The following is a 14,086-nucleotide window of genomic DNA, read 5'->3' as shown; positions in this document are numbered from 1 at the left end:
GCAGCCAGTCAACATAAGGCCTAATTACGTTTATCTATTCTTTTATTTATTTATTATATAAGCGAAGTATAATATATTCTACTCTTTTCCTACAAAAATCTACTTGAAAAATCTGCTCTGGTGAAATGGTCGGGGTTGTCACTGTGTATTGTATTGTATTTACATTTGTCAAAGTTTAGAACTAGGCGTGTCCGAGGGGCCGTGAAAGCAGCACAAGGCAGCAACACTGGGTGGTGAGGAGGACAGCCCAAAAGCTACATGAAAGAGTGATGCTTTCTTTTATATTGTAGCTTTTTGGACATGGCTAAACAGTACGACGTGTTGTTCAGGCTGCTCATGCTGGGAGACTCCGGGGTAGGCAAGACTTGTATGCTGCGCAGGTTCACGGACTGTGAATTCGACCCTTTACATATCTCCACCATCGGTAAGCCATCCAACAAGTTTTCAGTGACGTTTCACAAAGTCATCATATGTCAGTCTGCGTTAGCCTCAGGTGAAACCGGATAACCACAGGTGAATACTTTTCTCAGAAGAAATGTCGTCGCTGGGAACTTTCTTATTTTTATGTTTTGAAGTGCCACAGCCTATTAACTGTAACGGTCCCTTTTGTTTAAAGTGTTGGAGCAGGCCTACTTAGCTGGGAAAGGATTAGTGCAAACTGCCTCAGGTCATAACAGCCCTGAAAGTAACTGAAAAAAAACGGTCATTGTTAAGATTACTGAACTGACCACGACTATGCTAAAATAATATGTTCCATAGAGGCTAAATAGACAGCCTACTCTAGCCTACATATGCCCATAAGAAAGATAATGAAGGGATCAGAGAGAGCAGATCTGTTAACTGTTACAGTAACAATGGAAGGGGAAGTCCACAGGAACAAACATAACTTTCTCTACCACTCAGAGTTTAAAACTATTATTATTGTGTCCTGTTTCTTATTGCTTTAATGGAACATGCAGACTGATTTGCACTTATCAGTTCAATATATCTGCTCACATATCAAACTTTTCCTGTCTTTGTGAAAGTCTTGGAGGGAATTGGTGCAGCTGATTGATACAAAACACTTAATAAAAAAACAAGATTTTTCCATAAAAGCAAAGAAAGTAGTTCCATGTTATGTTCTGTAGTTTGTTGTGACTCGAAATAAAGGGCTATATAGTGGTTGCAAGGTTGGAGAGCTGGAGATCCCAGAAGGCTTTACATGGGATTAAACCCAGTTATTTGAGAAACATGCTGGTACAAAAAATCTCCTGACTTCTAGATCCCTGATATCATTATTTTTTGTTAAACATTAGACTGCTTCAGTTATCGTTCTAGATGTGTAGCTTCATTTCTCTCAAGTACAGTGTCTTTTAGAGAGCTGTCTATGTGTGTGGGGGAACTTGAATTTCAATATCTTAAAGGTGCACTATGTAACTTTGGGTGTGTCAGAGAAGTGAACATTTTCAAAGGTATATTCTCATAAATGAATAAGCAAAAATTCCTTAGAGGAAAATTGTATCCCTGGAAACATTTTTGAAGTTAGAGAGCGGCCTGAGAAGTTACCGTTTCATTGTGGTTGTTTACAGCAGCAGGGCACAAAGTTTTGATAACAAACATATTCTACTCTTACGTTTGGTTCCAGGCGCCTTGCCCTGGTACCTAGCAGTGAAAAAAAGACAACAACAACAACGCTGTAATTCCCAATGACAGCCCCCATTGTAGAGACGCAGTGATTTAAAAGTTGACCTTGTGCAGTGCCTGAGCTATTATTCATTCATTACTTGGGATAATAGCTCCTCTTCACAACACCGATGAAGCGCTCAAAGACACGACAAAAGTCCATGTGAAACACCACACTGCAGGATTTTTCACCAGTTTGTCACATTTGCTTGAGTGATTCCCGTTTGACCCCAGGGTTTGACCTTGTGTTTATGAGGGTGTTGCACCACAAATTGCCTCTGTTATGTTTTGTTACTTTTTGTGAACGAAACATGTAATTTTTCTTCTTCTGTTTTTTTTTTCGGGCAGGAGTTGATTTTAAAATGAAAACACTGGAAATAGATGGAGTCAAGGTGCGGTTACAGATATGGTAAGTTTTATGAATTTAATTTAATTTTAATTTATGTCAGGAATTTCCCCACTGGGATAAAGTATCTATCTATCTATCTATCTATCTATCTATCTATCTATCTATCTATCTATCTATCTATCTATCTATCTATCTATCTATCTATCTATCTATCTATCTATCTATCTATCTATCTATCTATCTATCTATCTATCTATCTATCTATCTATCTATCTATCTATCTATCTATCTATCTATCTATCTATCTATCTATCTATCTATCTATCTATCTACTTGCCAATTTGAGTGTTGTGTGTGATTTGCTTTGACTGATGTGTGATGTGTGTCGTCTGTGCAGGGACACAGCTGGTCAGGAGCGTTATCAGACCATTACCAAGCAGTACTACAGGCGGGCGCAGGTGATCCCTCGCCATGAGCAAAATCACTGGAGTCATGTCACCTTCATGGGTCACTGTAGCATTCATTCATTAACGGTTTTGTTTTTTATTGTGGACTCTTGCGCAGGGTATCGTCTTTGTATACGACATCACAAACCAGCCGTCCTTCCTGCATGTTGCCAAGTGGGCCAGTGATGTGGAAGAAGTAAAGCAAATACAATATTTCATTTCACTCATTGGCACTTGTTGCCCTTTACAGTGACCCAGTGCAGTGGCTTAGTGTGAGTGACACGACAATGACAGTCCCTCATCTCTGCACTTTCTATCAATTCTTTGTTTTGCAGTTTGCCCCAGACAAGGTGCAGAAGATTTTGTTAGGAAACAAGAATGATGATGAGTACAGGAGGGAAGTGACAAAGGACCAAGGAAGCAAGGTTTGATGAAACCTTATTTATTTGGTTTTTATTATGAGTTTTAATAGTTTTTTTTTTGCATTCAACTTTCTTGTTAAGTGATAGTTTGCTGTGTAGGACTAAGTTGTAGATGTTGTTTTCAGTGTGTTCATTTAGTTATATGAGGTGACATATGTGCTTCTGCTGTACTTATTCCTTACCATATCCAACTGTATCTTGCAGCTGGCAGAATCCTACGGGATGGAGTTCTTTGAGACCAGCGCCTCCACGAGCAGTAACATCAGTGAGGTAGGAGACACACACACACAGTGCTACTCTTAAGAAACAAATATGGTGTGGGGAACTCCCTGCTACATTCCCTTTGATTATCTGTGCGTTATTTTTTTCGCTTCCTTCTTCCTTCAGTCCTTCACTCGAGTGACGGAACTGGTGCTGCAGGCTCACAAGAGAGACGTGGACATCTTGCTAGGCTCCCTGGATGATTACCTGGAAAAGGCGGCTTTGGAGGAGGAGAAGGACAGCAAGGATACCAGTGAAACCATTCAGAACACCTGTACCTGTTAAAGAAATCATTACAGCACCGCAGCTAATGCTGTAGCTTAAGACGTTTAGGCTCGACTCGGCTCCTCCTCCGCCTCCTTTCGCAGATACTGTGACACATTGGCCTGGAGGGCGCTCGACTGGTTTTTGACTTTTTTTTTTTTGCAAGTCGGTGAAGTTGCATGATGGTACGTGCCGTTAGCAGCAGCAACCAGCGGAGGGCCAGTCTGGTTCAATGATCACTGAACGCCCACAGAACAGTAAGGAGCACATCCACAGTGCATGAAGGTGGCTCTGCACCCATTTGCTCCAGAAAAACTATCAAATCTCTCTTAATTTTCCCTAATGGAAAGCCCTAAAAAATTTAACTTCCTTGTTACTTAAAAAAAAGAAAGTCATTCACAGGCTATACCTCTACAGATTGTATTGGTAAAGTGTGGATCCATGTCAAGGGTTTGTGTTTAATAAGTTGCAATGAGTGTCTATATGCTAAAGAAAGGTAGCCAGAGGACAGAGTTAAATTATTTACACATGGAACCCCAAGCCGAGCAAGCAGGGATGTATTTGTTTACACAATGGACTTATTTCCTCAAGGCAGACAGCATTGTGCCATGTTCAGTGACCTTTCTGGATGCAGTTACATGTTTGTTTACCATCCTAACATCCAAAAGTTTGTTTTATGAATGTGAATTGACTACTGTGTGTCATGCGTTGGAGCAGTGCTACAGCTGCTTAAAAAATAATGTTTTCAGGGTCATCGGAGGTGCTACGGATATGTCGTTTTAAATTGAATGTTGGAAACTCAAGGATGTTGCACAAAATCAAGCAATGTATATGTTAATAAATTTAAATGTCTATATTTAAAAACAAATTAATCCGGTATCGGAGCCTTGCTGAGTCACGCAAACTTTAGATTGAGAGTGAATTTGGGAACAATGAGAGTTTGGGACAGTGGGTCCATTCATCGCCTGCTGTGAAAGACAGGCATTAAATTATTGATGACTGCGAAAACGGATACGTGTCATAGAGATGCCATTAAGCCTAATACATGCTGCAGCACTATTACATGCTGATTTGAAATGAGCATGTCAAATACATACTCGGGAGGATAATAATGACTTTTTAAAAGAATTCCAATGAATGATGGCACATGACATTTTGGGCTGAAAGAAATGATCATCATGAAATTAAAAACACTTTTTAAAGCTAATCCTAAATAGATAACACAAATTACTGTCTATATCATGCACAAAGTAGTTCATGTAGCTACTGTGTTTCTTTTTTTTTTACAATCGTTTGAACCAATCCATCCGAAAATTGTGAAGGGTATCGAATGAAAGGTGTGGATCAGTTTTCTTGCAGGGCCATTTGACACCCATGAAAAGGTAGCCCCCCCCCCCCTCTCCCCAGTGAGTCAAGCGACCAAAACAGTCGGGATACAGTCGCACGCCGAGATCCCGTCTGCCTCTATTGTGAAATACGCAGTTGTCGAGATGACGTTCATCGCCAAGACCTTCTACGACCTGAAGGCCAAAACGCTGGAGGGAGACTCTGTGGATTTCAACGTGTTCCGGGGCCGCGTGGTCCTGATAGAGAATGTGGCCTCGCTCTGAGGCACAACCACCCAGGACTTCAGCCAGCTCAGCCAGCTGCAGAGCAAGTACCCCCATCGGCTGGTGGTCCTGGGTTTCCCCTGTAACCAGTTTGGATATCAGGTCAGTTGGAGAAACATGAATTCCTCACGCTAAGTTGTGTTACAGCTGCATGGTCTCTTGCTATAAAATGACTTAATATGCTGATTAGGGCTGCAACTAACGATTATTTTGATAATCGATTAATCTGACGATTATTTTCTCGGTTAATCGATTATTTTCTCGATTAATTGATTATTAATCGATTAGTGTTTTGGTCCGTAAAATGTCAGAAAATGGTGAAAAATTTTGATAAATTTTCCAAAGCCCATGTTGATGTCCTCAAATGTATTGTTATGTCCAAAACACACAGATATTTCAGTTTACTGTCATAATAGGGTTGAAGAAACCAGAACATATTCACATTTGAGAAGCTGAAATCAGAGAAATTGGAAATTTTTTACTCAAAAATTACTCTAAACGATTAATCAATTATCAAAATAGTTGGCGATTATTTTAATAATCGATTAATAATCGATTTGTCGTTTAATCGTTGCAGCTCTAATGCTGATGATTCTTTTCACCTTTTTAATACTAAACTTTTACCCAATTTAGAACTTCCTCTTTTTTTTCAAATTGGATGCGACAGAGATTTTCAAAGCCAGGTTCAATCCTTTGTTTTGGTCGATGTAAGCATGTTCATAAACTGGTTCCTTTATCCAAGAAGAATCATTTTATTTATGTTAAAGGTGGAGTCAGCGATTCTGGGGAATGCTTGTTGTCAAAATCAAATCTGTCAATATGTTCTTACGATCCGCTACATGTCCGTACTGTGTGTGTGTGTGTGTTCAAAAACTGTTTGGTGTTTATACACAGCCTAGGCTCTGTAATTGTTATGTAAACAAAGGCTATGTAAACAAAGAGGGCCCACCTCAGCTAGCAACATGCCTGTTGACAGAGCCTATGGCTGTACAAACACTGGATTTTTTTTCAGACCCCGCAGTGTAAAGACAGGTAGCGGATTATGAGAAGAAAATAATCGGGTATTTTGACAAAGTGATTTTGACAACAAGCATTCTCCAGAATGGCTGACTCCACCTTTAACCCATACTAATAGAAAAGAACAGCCTCGGTAGCACAGTGTGCAAAATGGAGCTGGTACTGGAGCTTTAAGTAACTGCCTGACACTTACAGAAAGTGATTTTTTTTTTCTTTTTTTGTTGCTACATTGTAATCAGCTCAAGCCCTGTAATCACCAAAATTAGAAGGAGACCGCGAGCCTCAGAGCCTCAGAATCATTGCCGTGGAGTGTAAAACAGATGGACAATTTGAGGAAACGTGTTCTTGTGTTTATGCAGGAGAACTGCTCCAATGGCGAGATCCTGAATTCCCTGCAGCATGTGCGTCCAGGCGGCGGCTTTCGGCCCAACTTCACCGTCTTCGAGAAGTGTGACGTCAATGGAACGAGCACACATCCCGTCTTCGCCTACCTCAAAGACAAGCTGCCCTATCCCCATGACGACCCCAACTCCCTCATGCAGGACCCCAAATTCCTGGTGTGGAGTCCCATCAGCAGGACGGACGTCTCTTGGAACTTTGAGAAATTCCTCGTCGGGCCGGAGGGAGAGCCCTTTAAAAGATACAGCAGAAAGTTCCCCACCATTGACATAGAGCCTGACATTCAAAGACTGTTAAGATTAACCAAGACCTAAGAATAGTCCCCCCCATCCCTTAATGACGTGTCATCCATCACACTCAAAGCTGAAATGCTCTCCTCCACACTTTTAAGCCTTAATAAATGAGGGTGATGTTCTGAAAAGCTGAGGGAATATTATCTGAGGCCTTGTAAGTGCCTAAGAGTAGTGGAGGAATACATTCAACATATATTAAAGGAATTTTCAAGGTATATAGTTACACAAGCAAATGTGGACCTCATGAACGCCTGAAAGTAGGCTATATCCTTTTTGCATGTCCTTTTGTCCTTTGCCATCTTGGCCATTAGATGGTGCTGTTGATTCAATCATACAGGCAGTTAACTTCTGATATGCTTTTATGAATTAACATTCACTGCACACACACTCCCTCCCAAAATGTGTACACTGGAATAAAACCCCTAAAAAGCTATGTGCTCTCTCAATGATGTATCTCTTTTGTTCTGTTGGGCACAATATATATACAGTGGCAATTGCTACAAAGATGTGCGCCCCCACAATGCAATTTTGACAAAAATAGATGTTGTCACGTCTGCAGCAGCTCTGTGTGGGTGTAGTAATGAGGCTTGAAATACAGATTTGGGATTATGATCCATGTTGTCATTGCACACTAAAACGCTCACTGAAATAACTCACAGGCCATCCCTCTGCAGTGTGCATCCACCAGCCTGCTGATTCATCCTGTATGTGTGCAGGTCTTCTTTCTCTGCCAATTTACAAGATCTACATTTTCAATAAGGATCTGCTGATTCCAGTAGCCTAATACAACGGTAGATTTGCTTTACTACCTCAGTGGCACCTGAAGACAAGCCCTAAATCATGCATGTAGGAACACATCGACCTTGCCACTGTGTAATGAGCTCCTGTCATATCAAGCTTTCATTTCCTCTGCACGGTATGCATTGTTTGCCAGGTCTGCAGATCAGCAGTGTAATTTTATGCACATCCCCTCACACCCACATCAGCTGATGATATAAGAACCGCTGGCTACACAGGCCAGGCGGTGCCCTAATCTTGTTTTTGGCATGTTGCTGCAGGGACAACAGTAAAACAATCAGTGACTTGACACCGTTTAATTAGTTTTTCTGTTGGTAGAGGTCCTGACCCTGTCTTTGCACAGCCTATCACATTTAAATAGTTGTGTGGTCAAGAAACACATAAGGACATTTGATTTATATATTTCCTACAGGTCTACTGGTGTGTCATTGTTAAGTAGCCTAATGGTGCTTATCAGAATCAGCACATAGGCTACTGTACCTCCACACAGCCTCCTCCCACACAAAGATAGGTAATAGGCCTACTGGACCTTTGACTAGGCCTAATTTAAATTAGTGAAAATATAGGCTAATGTAGGCGAATAAAATATTAGGAAAAAAATACCAAATTTTGTGTAGGCCTAAAATGTTACACAACACACAGAAATATGGGCTAAATAATAAAAAACAATATAGGCTACTACATTGTGCTATTTAGATGGTAATAGCACAATGTAGTTGCCTATATTGTTTTTTATTATTTAGCCCATATTTCTGTGTGTTGTGTAACATTTTAGGCCTACATAGGCTATATTCCTACTAGGCCTATGCTATATCGCCAACATGTTCGTTTTAAGACCTCTTTGGAAACTGCACTTGACACAGAAAAATAAATGGATTCTAATTTATTGTGACTATGATCTTTTTCTAACCTAATAATGTGTTTTTAAGAGAAATCTGCAACATCTGCAAAAGGCTGTTAGTTTTTCCGTGATTTTGAGCCAGGCGACCTTATTGTAGGCTTAGTATAAGTTCGGAGTGCCTCGCATTCTGCAGTCTGCGTAGCCTACAGGCTACGACCCTATAGGCCTACCCGCCATAGGCTACGACATGAAGGCAATGGTCAACTTTTTATTTAGGCATACAGTCTGTGGTTTTCAATGCAGAGTGAGAGCTCTTCGTTTCCCTTCCTCTCCCTCTTCCCACTACAGGTGAGCCCTGTTGCCACGGAAACGTTTGCCTTTCCCCGCGAAGCCTTCTCGCGAGAGTCCGAGAGAGAGAGAGAGAGAGAGAGAGAGAGAGAGAGAGAGAGAGAGAGAGAGAGAGAGAGAGAGAGAGAGAGAGAGAGAGAGAGAGAGAGAGAGAGAGAGAGAGAGAGAGAGAGAGAGAGAGAGAGAGAGAGAGAGAGAGAGAGAGAGAGAGAGAGAGAGAGAGAGAGAGAGAGAGAGAGAGAGGGGAGGCTTGCTGAATGATCTCATCCCTCCAGCAGCTGCATAGCGCAGCGAGGCAAACCCGTAACTTTCTATCAAACTTCCAAGTTGCCTTTCCGGAGGAAGACACCGGGCCATTTTGGGTTGGAACACGGTCTTCCCGCGAAGGTAAGCGAGTGCGCTGCGTAGTTTTCTGTTTCGGACTCAAAGAGGACATTGTTACGAGTTGAAACAAAAGGAGGAAAACCCCGCTTCGTATTGTGTTACATCCGACAGCTTGAAGCAGAACGGAGACAAGGTGAGTCGGGAACGCGGTGCTGGTCTCGTGCGGGGTACGAGGTGCCCACACACTCACACAACATCTGTCTGCTGTCTGTGGACAAAGCACATCATTGTGATGTGTGAAGGTGCAGTGTCGAGCAGTGCGCAATCAGTGCCAGTGTGTATTAACTAATAGGGTTGCTGGTAGACGGAGTGGACTGTAAAATAAAATACAATTTTCTACGTGACTATCACTGTTTCTGTCCAAAAATATATGGCCTATAGGAAACGCTGCGTCGTTGTAGGCTATAGATTTTGTCAAGGGCATTGTTCCAACCCTTTTTTTTAGGTGGGGATTCACAGGTGGCAGCGTAGCTACACACTTAAACCATTGCATGTTGGGTGGGTGGATGTCCTCCATGTGTAACTGTCACCATTCGAAACATCCTTCATTTTCAAATGTGGTGGTGTAGCCTAACCCTGGCTGTTGCTACACGAGGAAGGATTTTAGGGCAGGTGATTTCCTCTGATCTGCCTGGCCCTAAACGCTCTGATTTGTTTACAACCATGCATGGCAATAGGCCATGTCGTCTAATGTTTGAGTCTGTAGGCCTACACCAGGGCCAGGGCGTCTAGCCTACTCTGCGTGGTCCCCCAGTGGCATTTCGATCATGTAATACTCCATCAGACCTTCCTGATGCTAATTGATTCATGTTTAATGTGCAGAATGTACACCAATAGCCTTGTGTGTCCACTTTAAGCACATTGATACTGTTTTAGAATACAGATGTTGACAGTGGTGGCAGCATGATATAGCCTAATATATTGGAAAGAACTTGCGAAGCAGGGCAACAAAGCAAACAGACTTTTGTTTAGATAGTAGCCACCAGGGAACTGTGCCAACCTTTCCAAGTTCAAACACATGCAGCATTGTGTCCAAAACGAAAATATTTACATAGTACCAGCTGTAACAAACCAGTTCCCAACTGTGCAGGTGGGGAAAAACCAGTGTGCTTCAGTTGCAGTATAAAAAAAGCAAACGGGAAGATGAAGAAGAAGAAGGAAGCTTTGGAGTTGGGCTCCTGGCAAGGATCATGGATTTTTAGCATTCTTGATAGGCTTAGCTGACCTGCGGCGGGCATGACTGATCATCATACAGCCGCACTGCCATTTTTTACGAGTAGGCCAAGTCTAATCTCAGCTTTGTCCCGTCTGCTCGTTCTAAATCGTCGCTATTATTCACACCGGGGCCTCAGCTCTTCTTGCTCCCTCTGATGGGATTTTTTTTTTTCATAGGGGATCAATCCAATGAAAATGCTGCAGCAGCTTTCACAATTGGGGGAAGCGTTCATGCATTGAAAAACACGCTCACTATTTAATTTGCCACACTGTGCCAACAAAATATAGTGAGACATTCCTTTGAAACACCTCATTTTCGAAAGACCAGTGTGTAGCCGTAGCAGCTTGTAAGCCCATATAGCTCTTTTACATGATGTGTGCACTGTGCAGCATCTATGTGCGAAAGCTCTAAACATGAGTTTTCCTTGGGTAAAAAGCTTCCCAAGTTTCCCATCAGCATTTAATGACTCCTCCCTCCCCAGCTTTATTACTGAAGGACAGTGTTTCTATTTCACTTTTTTTTTTGCATCATACTTCTCACATGACACTAACAATAGTTATTGTGTTTCAACGTGCCCACACATTCACAGGGAGACGCTTCCTGTTGCTAAGTTGAGCTCATGTTTCTATTGTCCCCGGTGCATTGGCTGGAAGGGAATAGCTTGAGCAAAGATAAAAGACAACAACTAGAGGAGTGTTGTTCTGCTTCATAATTTGAGATCATTGTTATTTGTAAGTTCAAAGTACATTATTCTTAATCGGTTCAATGATAATATTGACTGAGGTAAGGGGGTTTTGACCATGTGCTTTTTTGCAGTTGCTTGGTTACCTTCTCAAAGTTTCAAGGTTACATCATACCTCAAATGTTTTGGCGCTCAACTTTTGATCCCACCTGACTGGCTGCTGTTAAGCCCGTACCTCTGCCACCTCCAACCACCCGCTACTAATGACAGACTATACAAAACTAAACACACCTTAGATGATCTGGTGCACCACCATCATGACTGATGTCATCTACAAGGCCCATCCAGTGGCTGATGACAACATGAGTCACATGCTCATGAGTTTTCACACAACCTTTAGCAAAAGCTGGAAATATACCTTTTTTTCTTTCTTTTTTTTTAAAGATATTTTTTGGGCATTTTTATGCTTTATTGACAGTGCAGAGAGACAGAGGTGAAATGGGGCAGAGAGGGGAGTGACATGCAGAGAACGACCGCGGGTGGGAATCGAACCCGGGTCTGCTGCTGGGCCCGGCCCGGGAGGGGGACGACTTACCAACTGAGCTAAAGGCGCCCCCCTTTTTTTCTTTCTTAAAGAGGGAAGTGCCATCAGGTTTCACATGAGTGATGTGTCTGACCAGTATTAGTCAGCCCATAGTCAGACGTCAAAATACTTGATGACAATACGTGCGTGGCCTCCAGTGGTTTTTTTCCATGCGTGTGTCTTTTGGCCGGTGACTGAAGGGGTCGATGAGTTTGACTGTAATGAGGTGTGACTACGGGGTTCTGCGTTTCCTGCTTGCTAAACTGTTGGAATGCTCTGCTTTTGTCTGGATCGGACGGTCCGCCGTATACCAGCCAACGGAGGAAAGCAGAGGGCTCGGAAGCTACAATGGTGATGATGTAATCCCCCTTTCAGTGCACTGTCACAGAGTAAATGCCTGCAGACAAAGGAAAATTCCCCCATCCTCCTCTTCCTCACCCAACCTGCCACAAAGTTCGGGGGGAATTTTGACCCCGCAGAAAAAACGCACGCCAACACGGACGCGGTAATTATCCACGCGGGAGCTTCAGTAGGGGCCTCCCTGACACTGTATGGAGACAGGTGCATGCACATGTGTTGTTGCTATTGGCTCTGATGTGGACCTTACCTGACTGACAGTTGTGTCTCCATCCTGTGGCCTATCACTTATATGCTACTGAACTAAAGAAACCACTTTGTGTCTGGTTTTTGTTATCCAGCTCCCAACTTTCAACCCCCAGGGCCAGAACCCACAGTTATGCAGGGATCAGACACTGTGTAATTCCCCTTTTCTGCTCCCATTTAAACCTCATACGTTCCGAAAATAGTACGACATGGCCGCAGACTAGATCGGAAGCCGGAGAAGAAAAAAATGAAAACAGTTTGGCAAACAACCATTTAAATTATAAAAAAAAAACTTTCCATAATGAAATCTGGTATTGTGATGATGATGATGATGTGTTTCTGCAGGCCATATCGGCTGCCACACAACGATGACATGCTCAGTATTGTCTGGACTTGTCTGCCAGTTGCTACACTGTCTGTTTGGCCTGCACACTCTCCCTGGAACGGATTACAGAACTCTTGCTCGGAGAGGAATCAAAACAGGGAGCAGAGTTCTAGGCCCGTGCCCCATGCCGAGCCTCTGTGGGCAGCGGTGGAAAAAATAATTCCACATACAAAAAAGAAAAAGCAGAGGTTTGTGCTGTTGTCCCTCCTGTGGACAGAAATCTGAGACGCAGGCAGGAATGCGCGTGGGCTTGGCCACGGCTGAGCTCAAAACAGATCTCGGTGCAGTAGACAGGTCTGTTCAGCTTGTCCTCATTCCATCCCGATCATGCTTACAACTGTTTTTGTTTCTTTTCAGGAGCTGCTCTTGCCATGTGATGTTGTGTAGTAAAACAGGACTGCTGGCACAACAAAACCTCGCATGAGCTTTTCTCTCCTGAACGCTCCTGCTTAAAGGCCTCCTTGAATAATGAAAGCGTTCTTTCTGTTGTTTATGCTGTGCTAGGTTTCCTGCACTGAAACTCTAAAGAAATCCCTCCTCATATTACTCCAAAATTCCACATCCTATGCTTTGGAAACCAGGGAATCCATTTCCACCCTGTGTGAGTTCCTGCCTTGCTCTTTAGCAAAGCCGAGAGGGGAAGAATGAGTCTACTGTGAACCAGAGGCTTCTTTTAGCTGGATTCAGAAGAGGTTTTTTTAAAAAAATGCAAGTTTGAGCTGGACTGATTTGTAGAAAAATGTCCCACTGTCACTAATCATGCATAATGTCCATGCAGTTTATTGTCATTTTACCTCAGCCTATAACAAAACAAAAACGGAAATAACTCAACATTCATGTTAAAATAATGAGACTATACGGTGAACAGTGGACCATCTGATGAATTAGGCCATAGTCTGTTTTCCATGTTGGTCCAGGTGCAAAGGTTAGATAGGGCCGGTTAATAACAAACATGGCTGCTTTCCCAGCCTTTCCTCTCTGGCTGCCTGTTTCCTGTGTGTTTCATTGATGTATTCCTGGATACCCTGCCTATACAGCTCGGCTTCAAGAGAAACACATTTGAAACTGAAAGCTGTATTTAGCACTATGCATGTAGAAGCTATTGCAGTTGAGTATCAATATGAGACACCACATGTTAACTGCTTCCTCAAGTGTTAAAGTTTATTTTGTTATGTGTCTATGTATCTCTGCCACCGAGCTACAGTGCTTAGTTCAGCTGTTATCATTTCTGTTTGTGCTGCTAGGGATGAGGTAAGGGGCTGGTGTTGCTATGCTGGCGTTTAACACAGTGCTCATACTTGCCTTGAATGCGGATGAGGAGGAACACACATCTTGGTTTGCTGTTGTGCCCTGGCCTGGATGTTCAGCTATTGCCTCATATTTATGAAATCCTAGAAACATAAATCAGGTGTAAAAATTCTCGACACTTGTCAGACAAACACCGTCCAAAAATGCTAACGAGAGGCTCACCGAGAGGTCAAAACTTGCTTGTTTTCCTGCTCTGTGACTTGTGTGGATGCAGC

The 14,086-nt window shown here is 42.7% G+C and overlaps 3 protein-coding genes across 7 annotated transcripts in view; all 3 read left to right on the top strand.

Annotated features, from left to right (window-relative positions):
* Positions 1-300: 300 nt before the first annotated feature.
* On the top strand, positions 301-4,222 carry LOC307261781 (ras-related protein Rab-15-like; the record flags this gene model as incomplete). Its single annotated transcript, XM_080042398.1, has 7 exons — positions 301-424; positions 2,011-2,071; positions 2,409-2,469; positions 2,576-2,653; positions 2,793-2,882; positions 3,084-3,149; positions 3,267-4,222. The coding sequence occupies 7 exons, from the start codon at positions 301-303 to the stop codon at positions 3,423-3,425; spliced, it is 639 nt and encodes a 212-aa protein (XP_079898524.1). The 3' UTR covers positions 3,426-4,222.
* Positions 4,223-4,894: 672 nt separating this feature from the next.
* On the top strand, positions 4,895-6,744 carry gpx2 (glutathione peroxidase 2; the record flags this gene model as incomplete). Its single annotated transcript, XM_080042939.1, has 2 exons — positions 4,895-5,116; positions 6,391-6,744. The coding sequence occupies 2 exons, from the start codon at positions 4,895-4,897 to the stop codon at positions 6,742-6,744; spliced, it is 576 nt and encodes a 191-aa protein (XP_079899065.1).
* Positions 6,745-8,972: 2,228 nt separating this feature from the next.
* Positions 8,973-14,086, top strand: part of LOC307261331 (signal-induced proliferation-associated 1-like protein 1) — a 36,123-nt gene continuing 31,009 nt past the window's right edge. For 4 of the 5 annotated variants that reach the window (XM_080041841.1, XM_080041839.1, XM_080041843.1 and 1 more), the window contains exon 1: positions 9,003-9,227. The gene's annotated coding sequence lies outside the window, so the exon portion shown is untranslated. Of the gene's footprint in view, positions 9,228-14,086 lie in introns of all 5 variants that reach the window. The other variant, XM_080041840.1, reaches the window with a different exon arrangement.

The sequence above is a fragment of the Ammodytes marinus genome, assembly GCF_949987685.1.
Source record: "Ammodytes marinus genome assembly, chromosome: 15".
In the NCBI taxonomy this organism is placed as follows: Eukaryota; Metazoa; Chordata; class Actinopteri; order Uranoscopiformes; family Ammodytidae; genus Ammodytes; species Ammodytes marinus.
Note: the sequence above shows the minus strand (reverse complement) of the source record. Positions and strands in the feature narration are given on the sequence as shown.